At 41.6% G+C, this 18893-nt stretch overlaps 2 protein-coding genes across 2 annotated transcripts in view; one reads left to right on the forward strand and one right to left on the reverse strand.

The window, feature by feature from the left end:
- The window catches only part of MACROD2 (mono-ADP ribosylhydrolase 2), a 2142907-nt gene that overhangs the window by 394165 nt on the left and 1729849 nt on the right, over positions 1 to 18893 (forward strand). The window lies entirely within an intron of this gene.
- On the reverse strand, positions 6296 to 18287 carry FLRT3 (fibronectin leucine rich transmembrane protein 3). The gene is made up of 3 exons (XM_044288737.1): positions 18046 to 18287; positions 10687 to 11376; positions 6296 to 9617 (listed from the first exon to the last, which is right to left on the reverse strand). The coding sequence occupies exon 3, from the start codon at positions 9588 to 9590 to the stop codon at positions 7635 to 7637; it is 1956 nt and encodes a 651-aa protein (XP_044144672.1). The 5' UTR covers positions 9591 to 9617; positions 10687 to 11376; positions 18046 to 18287; the 3' UTR covers positions 6296 to 7634.

Here is an 18893-nt window from a genome sequence, read left to right on the forward strand (position 1 = left end):
CAGACATGAATTGATCCACAAGGAACCTGTCAGATCAAACCACGTATTGCCAGTCTCGCTGATCTTCTGGCACCCATGACAATAGGTCCTTGACAATAGGTCATCAATAGGGATGAGCGAACTTGTGTTTTCAGGTTCTGGTTATTTAAGAATTTCATTATGGATTCTGCTACCACGGACCATAAGTTATGGTCCATGGTAGCGGAATCCATAAAGGAATTCTTAGATAACCCTAACCTTGTACGACGAACTTGAAAACACAAGTTTGCTTATCCCTAGTCATCAACGTCTGATCTTCGGGTATCTGACACACGGTACCCCCCCCCCCCCCAATTAGCTGTCAGAAGAGGCTGGCGCTCTGTAAGCGCCTCAGCCTCTTCCTAGGTCATGTGATGTCACCGTACATCATTCACATGGGCCTAGTTGCAGCTCAGCCCCATTCACGTCAAAGGGGTTGAGCTGCAATATCAAGCACTGCCACTCTAAGACGTATGGCGTCATGCTTGGAAAGCTGCCAGGAGCCCGCAGCGCTCATCAGGGCTCCATTGAATCCAGCAGCTCCTTGAGGTGCTGAGAATCGGACCCCCGCAGATGTTATAATGACCTATCCTGAGTATAGAAAAAAATATATGAAGACAGCACCAATGTCCCTGAGGATAGGTGATCATTATTTTTTAAAGATAACCCCTTTAAAGAGGACCTTTCACCGATCCTGACATTGTGAACTAAGTATACAGACATGGGGAGCGGCTCCCGGGGATCTCACTGCACTTACTATTATCCCTGGGCGCCGCTCCGTTCTCCCGCTATGCCCTCCGGTATCGCCAGTCACTAAGTTATAGTAGGCGGAGTCTGCCCTTGTTCTGCTGTAGTGCTGGCCAATCGCAGCGCAGAGCTCTCAGCCTGGGAGGTTATTTTCTCCCAGGCTGTGAGCTCTGCAATGCGATTGGCCAGCACTAGAGCAGAACAAGGGCAGACTCCGCCTACTATAACTTAGAGAGCGGAGATACCGGAGGGCATAGCGGGAGAACGGAGCGGCGCCCAGGGATAATAGTAAGTGCAGTGAGATCCCCGGGCGCTGCTCTCCATGTCTGTATACTTAGTTCACAATGTCAGGATCGGTGAAAGGTCCTCTTTAAGGGGTTACTCTCATGTTGGCCATGAAAAGCTCAGATAACTCCTTAAAGGGGTTATCTTGAAAAAATAAAAGCCAGAGTAAGCATCAACTAGAGCTAAAAAAAAACTGCCAAGCAGACTGTGCTGTATCTGCAACTCCCACTGCAGTAGATGGGAACTTTGCAAACAGTCTAGGTCAGCAAGCTACGCAGTTTTTATAAATCTCATGCTACCGGAAACCGCTTAGCATGCTGTTTGCGTTCACTGCTATAGGAGTTACAGTAACGGCAGAGAGCAACTGGCTAAGATTTTTCCATAATTTTGTCCACTGCTGAGTGTCGCTTGCTCAGCTTACTCCCATCCCGCCCATGAAAGTCTCAGATGGGAAACGGCCTTTAACTCGGGCACCATTTCCAGAGTTCAGAGCCTATGGCACCCACCCACTCAAACAGAACTACAGTAATGCACCTACTGGAACAGGTCATGCTTATTGCACAGAGATGCAAGTAGGGCTCATTCAGATGAGTGATCTAAAACTCGTCCGTGTGCCAGCCACAAAAAAAAAGATTTTGTGAACAGACTGCACACAGCTTGCATCCATGTGATATTTGTTTTTCTCGTGCACCCATTCACTTGAATGTACGAGTCTTGGTGAAAATTGGACCTCAATGGCGCATGCTGCAATTTTCTCTCAAAATCACATTTGTGAATTGTCCCATTGACTGTAATGTGTGTTCAGCCTGTGTGTGTGGTCTGGAAAATTACTTGGCGTTTCTTTAAAAAGTTTTATGCAAAATTTTTCCCCGGATAAGTGATAACTAACTGATCAATGAGGGTCTGACCAATGGGACCCCCACCGATCCAAAGAACTGCATCATGTTCCTTCAATCTGATGGAGCGATCTGCCACTCCTTTCATTCTCTATGCGACTGCTGGATATATTGGAGTACAGTTCTTGGCTATTTCTGGTCGTCCTATAGAGAATAAATGGAGTGGCAGGATGTATGCTTGACTTGGCGCTCCATCAGATCGGGGGAATGACACCTGCTCTGTGGTCACAGTGGTTGGACTTCCGCTAATCAATTTGTTCTCCCTTGTCCTGTGGATAGGGAATAACTTCAAAACCTGGTACAAACCCTTAAATATTATCTGTATTTAGGACAGGGGACTGTTATTTGAAGTGTCGATCTTCCAGTTTTTATTGTATTGTAGACTAAAATGCTCTTAAAGGTTTACTAATGGAGGAGTCCGTAATGAAAGGGTACTCAAGACTTAGGGAAAAAATTAGGGCAACTACATAACCACAAGACAAGTGCTTAGCTCATAGCAAACACCATAAACTGAGCAGTAAAGCCACTATCGCCCCCTCGTATCTGAGATACAGTAAATTACAATGGAATACTATTGGTTTTCCTGTAGATCTTAATGTCAGATGTCTTACTACTTTGGCTTTTGTCATACAAAGACTCTTCTAACTCTAGCAGCTAACCAGGCTTTATCAGGAGATGACATGTTCTCCACTGTCACAACAGGTGACCCAAGGGTAAATTATGTCCTATAACCCTTCTTATTACACTTATATTGTTCATGGGCAATAAATGGCACAGGTATTACAGGTGACTTCTCAGCGTGGCCTTTAGTGGCATATCGCCAGATGAGGGTACAACTATTATGACCCCCACAGACCACTAGGAAAGCATCAAGCTATTTTGTCTCTGGTCTTTTTTTTTTCTTGCTGGATAATTGGTCGGCTGTGGGCATTAAAGTGTCCCTCTAAACATCCTCATCCACCCAGTCAGACATTGGATGTGGAGACGTGACACTGTGCTAGAAGGTTGCCATGCGCTGTACTTGTACTTGCTGTGTATTTCTCCACTCCCAAGTCAGATTGGGCTGGAGAGTATACCTGGAGAGACATTTTAATGGGCCGACCATACGACATATGAAGAATATTAGAAATATTTTGCTAAGGTCTCGTTCACACGACTGTATATCTTTTTCAGTGTTTTGCAGGCCTTTTTCCCGGATACATTTTTCTGTTTTGCTTTTTTTTTTTCAGTAGTGTTTCCTGTTCTGTTTTTCCGTTCCGTTTTTCTGTATGGCATATACAGTATACAGTAATTACATAGAAAAAATTGGGCTGGGCAAAAACAAAACAGATACGGAAGACATAGGGAGTACATTCCGTATGTGTTCCGTTTTTTTGGCCGACCCATTGACTTGAATGGAGTCACTGAACGTGATTTGCGGGCAATAATAGGACATGTTCTATCTTTCAACGGAACGGAAATATGGAAACGGAATGCATACTAAATACATTTTATTTTATTTTTTGGGCGGAACCATTGAAATGGCCCTTATACAGAACGCAAAAAATGTTTGTGTGAACGAGCCCTAAGGCTACTTTCACACTCACGACGGAGTGATCCGGCAAGCAGTTCCGTCGCCAACTGATGGCATTTGTAGAACTGTCTTTAAAATGCCTGATCAGTCAGAAAAATGCATTGAAATGTCAGATCAGTCTGTCTGGTGTCATCCGGCAAAACGGATCCGGCATTTATTTCTTTCACCTTTTTTAAATCGGCACTATTACATTACTATGGGAAAAAAAGGCATTCAGGCAAGTCTTCAGTTTTTTGGGCCGGAGATAAAACCCTAGCATGCTGCGGTTTTATCTTTTGCTTGATCAGTTAAAATGACTGAACTGAAGAAATCCTGAACCGATTCCTCTCCATTCAGAATGCATGGAGATATATCTGATCAGTTCTTTTCTGGCATTGAGCCCTTTTGACGGAACTCAGTGCCAGAAAAGAAAAACGCTAGTGTGAAAGTACCCTAAGGGTGACATTTTGAAGACACCATCAAGCATCAGTAAGATCATTTAGTGTCAATAATTCTAAGGCTTCAAAGAGAACCTGTTTCCAAGAAATGCAGTGCAGTCTGCAGGCAGCATGTTATAGAGCAGGAGGAGCTGAGCAGATTGGTGTATGGTTTTATGGGATGCGAGTCAGTAAAACCTACAATTTATTCATTTCAATTTCCAATCTTTCTGAGCTTTGTAGCCAATTGGGTGATCTTTTCACTGAATGACAGCCATCCCTGTATAAGTGTGTATACTAACACCCACTTGACTACTGAGCTCACATAAGGCTACATGCACACGACCGTATGTGCTTTGCGGTCCGCAAATTGCTGATCCACAAAAAAAACGGATGACATCCGTATGCCATCCAATTTTTTATTTATTTAATTTTTTGCGGATCCATTGTAACAATGCCTAAAACGGACAAGAATAGGACATGTTATATTTTTTTTTGCGGGGCTACGGAACGGACATACTGATGCGGACAGCACACTGTGTACTGTCCGCATTTTTTACGGACCCACTGAAATTAATGGGGTCCGCATCCTATCCGCTAAAAAAAACGGAATGGACACGGAAACAAACAACGCTGGTGTGCATTTAGCTTTAAACTAATAAACTACAAGTTTTTCAGGGAAAATTCCTGCGGGAAATCTCATGTGCGGTGACGTATGACGTCAGCATGATCACGTCATTATGCTCCGTACAAGATTTCGTGCAGGATCTTCAGTCAAGAGGCTGCTAGGGCCTCTTCACGAGTATTATTTGTTTATTTTTCAACAAATTAACCCTTGAAAGCCCTCATTTTTAATCTCTGATGCCGCAATCAGCAATGAACACTGCACCTGAGGGGTTCAATGATAGGGGCGGCGCAATAGCCATTCCCCATCATTGGGCCCACTACTTAAAAAGAAATGCACTTCGTGACAAAGTAATTTGTCACGAAAGGAATTTCTTTCTGAAATTTGAAGTAGCCGAATTGAATTTTTATATTCTTATTCTATATATATATTCTATATATACTTCGTTCAACACGACCTTTTTATTTCCGTCATCTTTAGTAAAAGAAATCTTAGTATATGCAGTTTTCACTCCCGCCACGAGCCTCATAACTAGGTAACACTTCCTGTTCTATAGAGATCGATTTTCAGTAGTCATCTTATCACAGACAGGATAACAGTGGCAGATAATATATGTATATACACTATATATAGATAACACAGGATCCGCCATTCACAGTAAGTGACGGTCACAGCTGTACTCCTCCCCCTCCCTGCGCAGTGACTTCTGCACAGGTCAGTGTTTGCCCACAATATCTTCCTTAGAAGTAAATGAACATCTTCCGTCTGTTGTGTCCTATGGCCTATGTGGTTCCTGTAAAGCATAGCTCTGAGGACTGTTAACATCAGCTCCGGCAAGATCGATGCCCCCATAATCCTGTAAAGAGAATAGTTTTTATTTTCTCATTGTAAATTTTTCCGTTGTGATTAGAAAAAGAAATATATTTCACAATCTGGTTTAAAATAGTAAAAAATATAGGTGATGCATTGCCTATTTATTTAATACCTTTTAATCAATGATAGTAAGCTATTGACAGCAAGCCATGCAATCTATAGTCCGATCCTGTAGGCCATCAATTATAACTGCATTCAATCACTAACCACTCCTGACAAACTCTATGTAGGTTAATCCCGACCAGAAGTAAAATATTTATGTATGTAAAAATCTGAAAACACGTTACTGGCCTTAGCTGAAAGGCCATTGGGGTTTTTGTTCTTCAATATATGGCAAGTTGCCAATCACCAATGGTGGTAATCCATAACATAACAGGAAATTCATACTAAAGTTATGTCAACATCATTTTCACAACCCCCTCCCTCCCCTCTGCAAGGAAGAAAAGAATGGTCTCTCTTAAGAACCATAAATTAGGGCAATTTCTTAGGGCAGTCAATCTTCATCTGCTTTAACCAGACAAACTAAGCACTGATGCTTGCTCATAAGTGATGTTTAGACAGTTGGGTGCTTACTTGACCCTTTGGGACTTATTTGTGCCTCGCTTGCCTTCTGCTGGTATGTTTCTAATTCTAAGGTTGCATGACACTTAATACTTTTGATAGCCCAATGGTGAAAATTGCAGATACGAAATGATAGGACTTCGCTAAACAAAGAAGCAATAGAAGCCTGCGAATAATTGCCGCTGATTAGGTTTCCTAATAATGGTTTGCAAATGTAGTCACGTTTTAGACGTCCATGGACCCTCTACGTATGTGCTCCTAATGAACCAAATCACACAAGTTTTTAGGTTTTAACTTTTTTCATTTTATTCAGAGATAAGATCGATATTTTTCATAGTTCGCAAGTATGAAAAATTGTCACTGTCCAAAAAAACAAACAAAAAAAAAACTAAAAACATAAAAAAGCTGAATATGTGTAGCATTGGATCAAGGCACATACAATACTGCCCAAAGAGCATACAACGCACTTTGGAGATTATTTGAAAAAATAAAATAAAAAAACAGAAGGGGGAGGGTATATGGCAACAAATGTTTCTCGTTTTAAATATTAAATTAACAGAGGCAAAATGACATGGTACATATTTATAACACAACATGTAATGATGTAGTAATGGGCACTAGGGGCAACTGGTTGGCAAGAACATAGAATGTCCTATGTAAAAGAATGTTTTTTATTTTTTTGGGTAACAGTTTAGCAGACATTTTATATAAGTATTCTTATAGGCAATATGTGGTTATTTTGCTTGGTGGCAGATGAATGTATATATTATGTTATGTTATTATTAACCCCATGTATCATTGCTGAGCAGATGGACTTTTTAAAAAAATTGTTTATTGTCTTATATGAGTTAATTTATCTACAGTCTAAAAATGCTAGGAGGATATAGCATAACCTATAAAAAGTACTTCTTTATTTGGAAAAAAAAAGTATTAAAAAGCCATTTATTTCTGTGTTTTACTGACCTGTTATGTAGTTAATACCCAGCATGCATGGGTTTAACATGTAAGTTTTTTTGTGTGGATCACATGGACCTTTTGAAAGGAGGGTTATGCCCATTACTACACACATTGAATTTTGTTTCTGTTTATTGAATAACGTTGCGTACATTTTATTTTTACAGACTTAACAATACTGTTAAATGTTTTGAAAATTTTCGTATTTTTTGTTTTTTTGTAGCTACATCTTATTTATACCATGTTTAAAATGAAATGCAAAAAACGGCCTGTGCTTATACTACAAAGATCTGGGAAATAAAAATGAGAAAAAAAAAATCCTGATTGTTCAACACATCCAAGAAATTCACTTTCACAGTCAACAAGTCATTTTTACTCAGTAGAACACAAAAAAAGTTAAATGGTCTGTAACTTCAATATTAGCAAGGAAAAAATACAGTACAAATTACAAAAAATACTAAAATAGAGAACTGTGGTCAGGTGACAAACTACATTTAATCGTAGCAGCAACCTGAAATTTTGAAACTTTTAATAAAAAGTTCTTAAATATAAATTATATGGCAAATGTACAGTACATTGCTCCTTCAAATGTTCATTTTTTGTGTTTTAATAATCCAGTGTTTTGCAGTAGAACAGTGAATCCCATTCACTTAAAGTTTCTATAAAAAGTCTTATGCCCTTAAGCATCATGAATGTGAATGGTCAGAATCTGGTATACCACTGTCTCTGTAGCTTCTGTTACTGCTGCTTTCACTGTGACTGGTTTTGTACAAGGTTACTCCATTAGATGGAAATATAGTGTGCAAAATAAACTCCTCCTTGGACATTGGTTCACTATTTATTGGTATCATCTGAAAAGAGGTCTCCCTGATTTCTAAAATGGAGTTGTCCTTTTTCGTCCCTGCCTCTGCATAGTCATCTTTTCTTCTCCGACCCTTGCTGTAGGCACAGTTCCTGGAAAAGAGGGAACCGTTCCGATGAACATACCAGCAGACCAGTGCAAGGAGTGAGATTGCCACCAGCGCCACAGCTCCACCTATGATGGCGGCCAGGGGCAAGCTTGAATTTTTATAAGGCTCCTTCTCCTGCTCTCTGTTTAATGTTGTGGTTGGGTTGTACATTTTAAGTGGAGCAGTCTCTGTTTCGATACACACAGGGGTTTCATCCAGTAAGAAGAAATTTTCGGTTTCCATGGGAACCATACATATACGGTATGGAGACTCTGGCTCGAGAGCAGTCAACAGGTATTCTGTTCTGTCACCAGTGACGATTGTCTCTGTTATAGACCCAAAAACTGGACTGTGACCCAATTGCCAGCTCAGTCTTAGTGACTTCATCGGTAAGGAAATTTTCCAAGAAATGTGAATGGTATCAACAGTGACAGATTTCACATTGATGGTGATAATTTTCCTGACTGGTATTGGAGTGGTTCTGTAAATTTTGTTGAGGTCAGGCGGCTTAATCTCCGGCAGTTTGGTCACAGATACTGGACGTTGCCCTTGTGCCGGAAGCAATGTATTTAACATAGTTGTTGTTGTGATGTAGACTGGCTTTGTATTAATTCGGTCCTTACAATCAAACAGCTCTTTGTTAAGGTCTTTGATAGTCATCCCTCTCACACGTTCTGGTGCCTGGCACATCAGTCCACGGACATTAACTTTGGAAGGCAAAGACTGCAGCCAGTCACGGACCCATTTCATCTTGCAACCACAATACCATGGATTATTACGTAGGAATAACTGTGTCAAATTATCCAGGTCATCGAAAATGCCCTGAGGTAAAGACGTTAGGTTGTTGTTGGACATATCAAGCCGATAAAGTTGGGTCAGATCAGCAAATGCGTTGGGTGGCACATAGTTCATGTGGTTCTCCTGAAGATAAAGCTTTTTCAGGTTTGTGCCTGGCAGATTTGCAGGAGGAGATGTTAAGGAATTTCGAACTAATGAGAGTTCTGTCAAATTAATCAGGTTCATAAAGACTCTTTCCCCAAGGCCATTATTGTTTAAGAGATTTCCATCCAAAACTAGACGCTTTAGATTTGTAAGGTCTTGCAAAGAGATTTCTGCAATAGTAGAAATGCGATTATCATCCAAACGCAGCTCCTCAATGGTGCGAGGCAGACCCCAGGGTATTGTGCTTAGGTGGTTTCGTGAAAGGAATAGAAGTCGGAGATAGACATTGTCTCTGAATGCACCATCCTCAATGCTCACTGCAGACACAGAATTATCATCAAGATGAAGCTCTTCAATAGCAGGAATCTGTGCAAGTGCATCATAGGTAATAGTCCGAATATTGTTCTCCTGCAGATGCAACTCTTTAACATTTTTGGGGAGGTTAATTGGAAACTCATCTAGACTGTTCCGATATAAATAGATTCTCTCCACTTTCTCCAAGCCTCTCAAGTCAGATGGTATCCCCGCATTGTTGATCTGATTATTTTGAAGGTACAGAGTTGTAGCATCCTCTGGTATCCCCGAGGGAATAGATGTCAAGTCTCTATCATTGCAATAAATGAAGCCTCCATCACAGCGGCATAATGAAGGGCAGGATTTGGCACTGACATAATGTGGCGCCATCCGAAGTAGTAACAGTAATTGGGTCCAAGTGACAAGAAAGTTCCAGGTTTCAGCACTCATGGTCATGAAGGATAAAAGCTTCAGGTAGTTGGTCTGTAAGAAGGAAAAAAAAAAAACATCTTCATTAGTGCCTAAAATACATGGCTAGACATCTATACAAAAAAAATAATTAAGTGTTGTATTGTCAACCATGAAGGTGCAATCTCTGTAAATGATAACCCTGGGTAAAATGTAAGCTGTTCTATGTCAAAAATATTACATAATCCAGAATGAAAAGGTTTTCGTGTAGGTTGTACTAATAGTTGGACTAGAAATGTTATAAACAGCATTATACTGATTCCTAATCCAGGGTATTAGAAAATAAAGTGACTTTTTCTTTTATTAAATTTGTGATGCTTACTCAAACTTTGATGGCTGCTATATACAACTTGTCCACTGGGGGCACTGTTGACCTATACTGTATTTACAGTTAGACTTTGCTAAGCAAGCAGCTGTGTTTGACCGCTGATAGAAATCTGAATTATGCATTCATATAGGATTATGTTAATAGTATAAAAAAATCCATAAATATGGTAAATGCTGGTCTTACAACTAGAGTAGAAATAGCCTTGGGGCATCTTTTTTAGCAACTGTAAAATAGATTTCAGTTCTGGAATAAAATCATAAAATGTGATCCACTGGTAACTAGTTAATTCTTTGATTTATTTGAATGTGTTGGCAGTGACTGGTCTTACTTCAGTTTCCTCCTCGGTCTAGATATTAGAAACCTCTTGCGTTGTGTAGCAGATATTTAATATGGTCTCTCCTCTATACATTTTGAATTGTTTATTTGGGCTAAACAGTGTTTGCAACCATACTGCCTGCAAATCTGGCCTTGCTGACCTGTTTGTATAGTCTAGGCAGCAAAAACAACCCCTTCTGGAGGTTGTATCTTTAAAATATGCATTTCATCTTACATCTAAATGAGAAGACCGAATTATCAGTCATAGTGTAGGTGCCTTCAGAGCTTAGATACGGACCACTTTTGGATGTTGCAGTACAAGGAAGGATTTATCTAAAACAGAGGGGTCTGAAGGACATGACTCATAAGCTATACAGCATCGCTATCAGAGATTCTTCCCCGTCATTATCAGCACTGAATAGACACTAGACAAAAACATACCTGAAGTGTGAGCTGATGTTCCTCTGAATTCTCCTGTGGGCAGAGATTTTTGAAAGCTCCCGGAATAGCAAGGTCTGGGTTATCTCATTGAGCAATTCCTCTTTCACAGTGTTTATTCCTTATTCATGGAAGAAGGGACTGGATTTGACTGTCTCTTGTCCACATCACAGCCAATGCTTATTGCCGACACCAATTCGTATGTTTAACTAGCTTCAGTTTCCTGCAACCATGTGATGTTTCCTCCAACGCCAGATTAACAGTTTCTTTATAATCCCCTTTTGGTTGGCTTAATTTCATGCCAGAAATTGACTTTCCATTTATAAATGCTCCTCAGGAACGCCAGTAAAATTAACTCCACACCAGGGGCATTATTCATAAAGCAAAGCCTGGAATAAATAGTGCATTCAGAGTAGGTACATGCTTCCCTCCTTGTCTTTCCTGTGCAGATTCAACCATGAATGCTCTCTGTACAGTAGTCACATCCCAGAAGGTTCACACCCGTTGTGAAAACACCACTGTTTCCAAGCCAAACTAAGAAAATTCAATAAAATAAAATAAAAACTGGTGGAAGAGAAATATCAGGAAGAGTTTTTTGTAAAGGGCGTAATTTTCAAGACTTTTTCAATAAAAATAAATGTTGTGTGCTAGTTCCTTTTAAGTTCCTCACGAGAACTTGTTTGTCCACGATTTCTGGGGAGAGAAAAAATGATAATTATCTATTAGTGAGAGTGAAATGTGACATAACGGCTGACTGATGAGTGCTCATTAGTTTCAGAATAAACTCAAGTTTTGACTTTCTCCTCTACGGCCAAACCCCAAAGTTCTCAGAGGTCACTACCATGATGCCACTCTCTGCCACAATTTCTAGTATTTCACATCAGCCATTCCAGTGCATCCATCCAAGAGCGACTGTAATTGAAGTCAGCTTCAATCAACCAACTGCAGAGAAATTACTTTAGCAGACGGTGACACCTGTCTTTTTCTATTACAGACCAAAGCACAATATCCCCCCCCCCCCCCCACCCCCCTGCTGTCCACAAGTTTTATACATGTAATAGATAACCAAGCCTCGGAGCCAGTCCAGCCCGGGCACACGACTTACTGAATTAAAGCATGTGCTGGCACAATAAAATGTCTTACTGCATGGACTGTAGGGTGCGCATGTAATGTATGTCCTTACCACCGACTGTGGAGGCAATCACAGAACTCATACCCATTAAATCACCAGGCAGCGGTGACATCACAGATTGCCTGCCTCCAGTCTACATATGGCACAGGCACATTGTAAAGCATTTCTGATCCACCAAGAGCTTCTGATTGTATTAGACTATTAAATGGCTTGTTTTATTTGCCTTTTTGATTTGTGCAAATCTTTCTGTAGCTTTAACAGCTCTATATGATGTACGGGTCGACCTGCCAAGGTGCTTAGAGTGACAAGTAAAAGAATTTGCGTAAGCTGGAAATACTTGACCCTGAAATTAAGGAATGCCGTAGCAGCAATTTGCCTCTCCACTCAGTAATTACATGGCATCCAGCAAGCTGAGCATCTGTTCCAGAATTAAAATGCTCCTCGCTGCCAGTATGCCGATTAATAAATGCCGGAGCCCTCTTTTATTTAAAATAAATTCTATCTCCACTTGATTAATCTTTAATATAGGGTTAAGCTAGCTGGGATTATGGATAGCGCCTCAGGTAATGCGCCGCTGGCCTAAGCAGTTACTTCTCAAGGCACCATTTTACTGTGGATCTATGGAAGGGTTTTAATTAGCAGTGAACGGACGGGTGGCTTCTCGTGGTAAGTTGTGAAGATGAGACTCTGCTAGTAGACAAATCGGACACAGACTTCCACCAATGTGGACTTAACCCTTTACCTCCCTCCCAACCCCAGACTCCGCGGATGTTTGTCTCCACGTCTGTCTGATTATTACCATGTGTTAAATTTCTTTTAACAACTGCTGAAGTGAATCTGAGCAGCAGCCAAACATACGATAAAGTATTTTTATGACTGCTGCAATCTGCCTGCACGTAATTAAAGAGGCCGTTTAAACAGTCTACATATTTATTTCATCTCTGGGTTCAGTTCATGTTTTTCCTTGCCGTTTCTCCTCCATCTTGTCACTGACAGCACTTGTCAGCAGAATATGGCGAGAAAAAAGATCAAGTTTAAGAAAGTTGCTTTGAAGGTGCGGATTTGCTTCATTAGCATGCATGAGGAAAAGACTGCAGTGGGCGCCCTGGTCTTTGTTTTTTTTTTTTTTAAGTTGAGTGTTAAACTGTGTCTTTTTAACCCTTATTGTCATGCAAACCGACGTCTAATGCTGCTATTGTGGTCGGGTCTGTGCTGGACTTAACTGAAAGCTCATTAGGATCTATGGCGACTGTAGGCCTTTTTACTGCAATAAAAAGTATAGCAAACAACACAGAAGCATAAAAAACATCCACTAAACAAAAGCAAAGCTTTGAGGGGGGAATAATGACTGCCGGAAAAATGTAGATTGGAATAAATTCTTCAGCGGCTTATAAAGAGATGGCCCCCTTCACATCTGTTTGCCACTCTGTTTGATATGATATGTTTAGCATATCAATAGCTAGCCCTGATGTTAAAGCCAGAGCCCCGGACAATCCCCCTGCCATGGGCAGTCTAACCCGTCTTTAATTCTTCTTGGTACGTGCATTGATTGACCTTGCTCATTGTACATCAAATATGACCTGGGCCTGGCCATCGTGGAGAAGAGAGGGCCGCTTGTTCCTATTCTTTTCAATGGCTTTGCTACCGGCTTAAAGGCTGGTACATACACAAAGCCATTGCCTGACTACGAGGAGTCGTGTGGCTGTATACACAAGAATGCACGATTATATTTTTAACGACATGACTTTAGGGCTGTCGGCTTTCCTAGTCTGGATCTGCTGTGTTTATTTTTGAACGTGTTCACTTCAGTAGGTAAAAGGGCTTTATGGTTTTGCAAATAGTTTAAGTATGTAGAGGGACTAAGGATTTGCAAGTCATTTTGCAGTTTGAAAGTATCTGCCATGCTCTCTTGTGTTTCACATTTTTGGAATTGATGACAGCCTGGCCAGTAGCAGTCAGATTTTCCACGATCATCGGATTTCACCCAGGGAGTTGTCTATTTTGTTTACCAGCAACTATGAGAAAGGATCTAGGGTGGTCCAGAGTTCTGTGTGGAATCGTTCACGGCCACTTCTATAAGGCTGTGGGCTGGAGATTATATTAATTTTCTTAAATGGGGAACATGGAAATGTTATATAGGTTTTGGAGACATTCCAGACAGTTTAGGATCTAGGAGTAGGCCTTGTGGAGAAGAAATATGGTGCAGCTGGGATCTGGATTGAATTCCATTCATAAATCATGTTGGACTTCATTAGTGTTGGGAATAATGAATTATTACTAAGTGTCTTAATCGCTTCACTCTTACATCCAGCTATTGAAAACTTGGCCAAATGTATTGAGATCCTACACTGAAACTATAAGGTGCAACCATAACTAGAGGATGGATTGTTGGGAGGGTCTGATGCTGCTTCAACATTAGACTTGGAAAGATCTAAAACAAAATCTATAGCTCAAATTACTCTTTAACCTAACAATGAAATTCAGTATAGGCAAGTAATGGGTAACATAGTACATGAATAGATCTAGGAGGCTTCCACTATCTGCATGATTTTGAGAAGACAGAGTTCTTCTGGGTCACTGAACCAGCAAGTACTGTAGAAGCATGGAGAGGACAACTACCACTTCAAATAGATTCTGCTACCTGCAATATTATATAACCATGTTGGAGTCTTTACCACATTCAATAAACTTGAGATAGAAACCAGATTACATCTCCACTCTCATCACTATTCAGGTCCCACCTGAAAACCTATCATCAATGACATATTTTCCAAAGTTTGCTATGTGAACATGGTTCTGAGTTACCTCTGAGGAGTAGTCAAGGCGACTTAGAGAAGTATATGCAGGCAGAACACAAAACAATTGATCTCATTGTTTCTACAAGTGCAGGAAGTTTTTGGTATGCTACCTGTTAAAAAGAGTTTAAAAATCCCTGACACTCCCCCCCCCCCCGGGCGTGACAAGTGGATACGTGTTCACGCTCCTGACTGCAAATTAGCTTTTTGCTCAACACCCAAGACGTTTTTACAATTATGAAGTCATTGGTTATAAATGGCAGAATGAACACCATTTAGAAACCCTGTATATATAACTAGTAATAAGTGTAGCATACATAAAGTTACAATGTAATAGTAGCAGCAGATTCTGGTGTGAAACCTCCATGAGATAGCTTCAACATACAAGGCTCATAATGGAATGCTTGTGGAAAAAAAAAGAATGATGTTTCAGGCCAAGGTCCTGTTCTGAACTGCTACATATATGGTTACAAAGTGTCCTGTACCTGATGTAAAGTAGCCTCTATTTCCAAGCCTTCACATACAGCCAGGAAGCAGCACTGACTTTGCTTTGCTCATAAAGTTAAGGGGGGGGGGGGGGGGGAGAAAAAGAAAACATTTTTGAGCTGAAAAACTTGCTCCAGCTGAGCTCATGCCCATCAGGGGGTGGTCCACTCTCTTAGACACCTTTTTTTCTGTTGAGACCCACAAGTCAGACACTCGCCGCTTCTGTCCGGCTTTCCCAACTTTAATTGCAACAAAGTCCCCCGTTGAGTGGAACAGCGCTGTGTGCAAGGGAAAGGTCTCCTTTTGAAGGGCTCACTGAAGCCCTAATGGCCATGCTGATTTCATTAACCATGGTATTTATTTAGTCATTATTCCTCACAATGCAGTGGTGCCAGCAGATCGACGCTGCCCCCTTTATAACTCGCCATGGCTCACTTGGTTATGGTGCCCGAGGTTAGGGAGCACAAATAAACGCCAATCCTTTCTAGGTAACATTCAGCTTTTAGACCTATAGACTACTACACACAGACTGTTCATGGGGACTGCACATCAGAGCATTCACCCATCTACCCCTCTTCTACAGTATACACCTTAAAGCTCTATATACTCGAACAGTATGGCCATGTAGCTACATGTATTGATACCTATGTCTTCAGTGGACATGTATTACTATAGGAGTGGTGATTTATAAAACTAGAGGGAATCATTTTCTGCATTTCTGTAAAAGAAAGGAACATGGCTGTCCAATCACGCAGCACCGCACAGAGCGGCCCCTCACAAGACTGTCTTTTTGTGGAGTGAGATTTTTTTTTCATGCCTCAAGCCTAAACAGATAATTGTGTTTTTTCATCCTGCGGGAGAGTAATGTTAGTTAGGACTGCACACCCGCAGGCGCTAGATGGCGAGCATAATTGGAGTTTATCTGATTGGACAGAGATGTACAGAGAGAACGGACCCAGGGAATAGATAATTAATAGTCTAGTAACAAAGTGTGACAGCAGCCAGAATTTGACCAAATGCATTTCCCTGGCTTTGATACGGAGCACACGGCTATTCCATACAGAGCTGGTCAATTATAGGCATGCAGAGGGTGTGCTCAGCATATGATCAGTAATCCCATGCCCGTCTCATGGGCAGTTAACCAGTGGAGAGCTGGACTCACTGCTGGCCATCTTTAATTTAGCGTGGGTGCAAAGTACGAAACGGGGGTGGGGGGGGGGGGTGGGGGGGGCAGCTATATAATGTAGATGGAGTGCAAAAGGTAACATAGTATGTGTACAGATGTGTGTGTCTGGTATGGATCTGTATCAATAGTAGGTTTGTATGTATGTGGACGGTTTGTGTGTATATATGTGGTTATGTGACAGTGAGTATGTGTGTTTATATGTAACACTGTGTGTGTGACAGTATGTGTGTGTGACAGTATGTGTGTGTGTGACTGTGTGTGTGTGACAGTATGTGTGTTTATATGTAACACTGTGTGTGTGACAGTATGTGTGTGTGACAGTGTGTCTGTGACTGTGTGCGTGTGACAGTGTGTGTGTGTGCGTCTGTGAGACAGTGTGTAGTTTTAGGTGTTGATATGTGACTCAGTGTATGTATGTGTTTACGTGACACAGTACCCACCTATCTGTTACACAGTGTATGTATGTGACAGTGTATAGTTGTAGATGTTTACATGAGACAGTGTATGTATGTGTTTATGTGACTCAGTGTATTTGAGTGTTTACATGACACAGTATACATGTCTGTTTGTGTGACACAGTATGCACTTGTAACACAGTGTATATATGTGACAGTTATGTGTTTATGTAGCAGTGTCTGAGTAGTGCAGTATATATATATATATATATATATATATGTGTGTGCGCTCTATTCCTATACCCTGGTAGTATGTTTATTACCGGTGGTATTGGTGGCGGGGTGGACACTGGCAGCCTGAGCCTTCTGCAGATAACCCGATTAGAGGCTAATGCTGAATGAATATATTTGCAGGGATTAATCTCCTTGGCTGGAGAGTCTGATCTGGAAGTGGTGGCACAGCTCTTGGTGAGAGCATTATTCACCAACACTGTGGTGGGCTAGCAGCTGCAGCCCATGGGTAGGAGCCAGGGCTGAGCAGACAGACACAGGCGCCCACACTTCTGTGTGCCCACCATAGCCAGATCCCTAAGAAACATGGACTGGATATCAATCCCAGATGTAGACGATATGGACTCCCCAGTACACGTCCTGGATGAGCACAGACTACTCTATAGGAGCTAGCCTCGACTTCCCATGAAATCCCCCTCATCTAGTCCCCTTGCTGCTTTTTACATTTAAAGAAAAGAAAAAAAAAACATAATTCCCTATTGTCAGTGGGGTTCCCCGGCGCGGAGACAATGCTGAGTCCCATAAGCTTGCCATTATCTGTCCTCCCATTGCTATGCTAGTCACATACTTCAGGCAGTGAATTTTAGTTTAATGTCTAGAATAGGAGAGAAGTTTTTTTTAAATAAAGAGAGGATTCATTCCCACAGTAATGCTGTGTCGGGGGGAGAGGGTTTTTGTTTTTCCTATACAGCAGTTCAGGTTTTGAGATGTAGGTGTAGCTGTTTATTTGTGTTGTGTTGTCTTCTCACTACTAACCTCCATGTATCACCGAGCTGGGGCTCTGTCTTCAGTCTCTATCCAGTACTGATTCTCCTCTCTGGTATTTTAGGGGACCCCCACCCATGTGCAGCCCCTGCTACCTCTACCCTTAGGACCATTGGACTTGATTACAGGTGGAGGAAACTTCAGCTGCAGGTTGTGCCCAGGAGCTGACACTCTTTCCCCCCTGACTGTCCTCCTCTCTAGATCACATACAGGTTTGCAAAGAATAAAGCTATGACATGCAACTCTATAGAGTCCTCCATGGAGAAGAACATGCTGATCACTGCTGGAGAAGTCCACTGATTTGTGGCTTACCTGGAAGATCTGTGCAGAAGAAGGAATCCAGTCCTGCCAGGGATCTGTGAGAGGGAATATTCCAGTTGTAGTCCTATAGAGCATATAAGTCCCCCAGGCTGTAGGATGACCATAGAGACAGGCAGGAGAGCAGCTTAGCTGTGTGAGCTTGTAGCAGGCAGCATCATCCCTGCGCGCTGAGAAGTGTTAGGTCCTCTGTGCCCACCTCAAAGTCTGAACTTCCAGCAGCAGCTCACAGTGGCTGAGTGTGGGCTGATGTCATGGCAGGAGGAGAGGCTTCTGCCAGCCCTGCCCCAGTGAGGTAACCTCCTCTGCAGACTGCGTGCACACAAGAGCCACTAGAGGGCGCAGGTCAGCCTTCCTCTGGAGTCCTCACAGTGTGGGCATCCTCCCTGGCTGCTTGGCTTATATAGGCTGTTAACTCTGTGACTGCTGGAGCTGGATGGGCTGTCTGATGAAAGAGAGCAGAGTGCATTGGACGGAAAGAGCTGCTATTGTTATGCGAAGGATTCTGGAGGGCTTTCAGACCTGAAGATATGTGACATCAATTCTTGAGAAGAGGATTTTTATTTATTTATTTTTATATATTATATTTATTATTTATTTTTGTAAGCAATAAGAACACTGAGCACTTCTAGTCACGGAGAACAGTTGATTGCATTGAGAAGCACGTAGATAAGGAATTAAAGGGCTTTTCCAGGAATATTTAAAGGTGTATTCCCATCTCAGACATTGATGGAATATCACTAGGGCATGCGGGGACATCTGGGACCTGCTCCTTGGGGCCCCGGAAGTGAAGGAGAGCACAATTGGTAAATAGTTAATTTTTCCCAGAAAACCCCCTTCAC

This window comes from Bufo gargarizans, chromosome 4 (genome assembly GCF_014858855.1).
Source record: "Bufo gargarizans isolate SCDJY-AF-19 chromosome 4, ASM1485885v1, whole genome shotgun sequence".
Taxonomy (NCBI): Eukaryota; Metazoa; Chordata; class Amphibia; order Anura; family Bufonidae; genus Bufo; species Bufo gargarizans.

What these genes read in the sequence shown, in the direction of transcription:
- FLRT3 (XM_044288737.1), bottom strand. Translation starts at nt 9,590, where the DNA reads ATGACCATGAGTGCTGAAACCTGGAACTTTCTTGTCACTTGGACCCAA.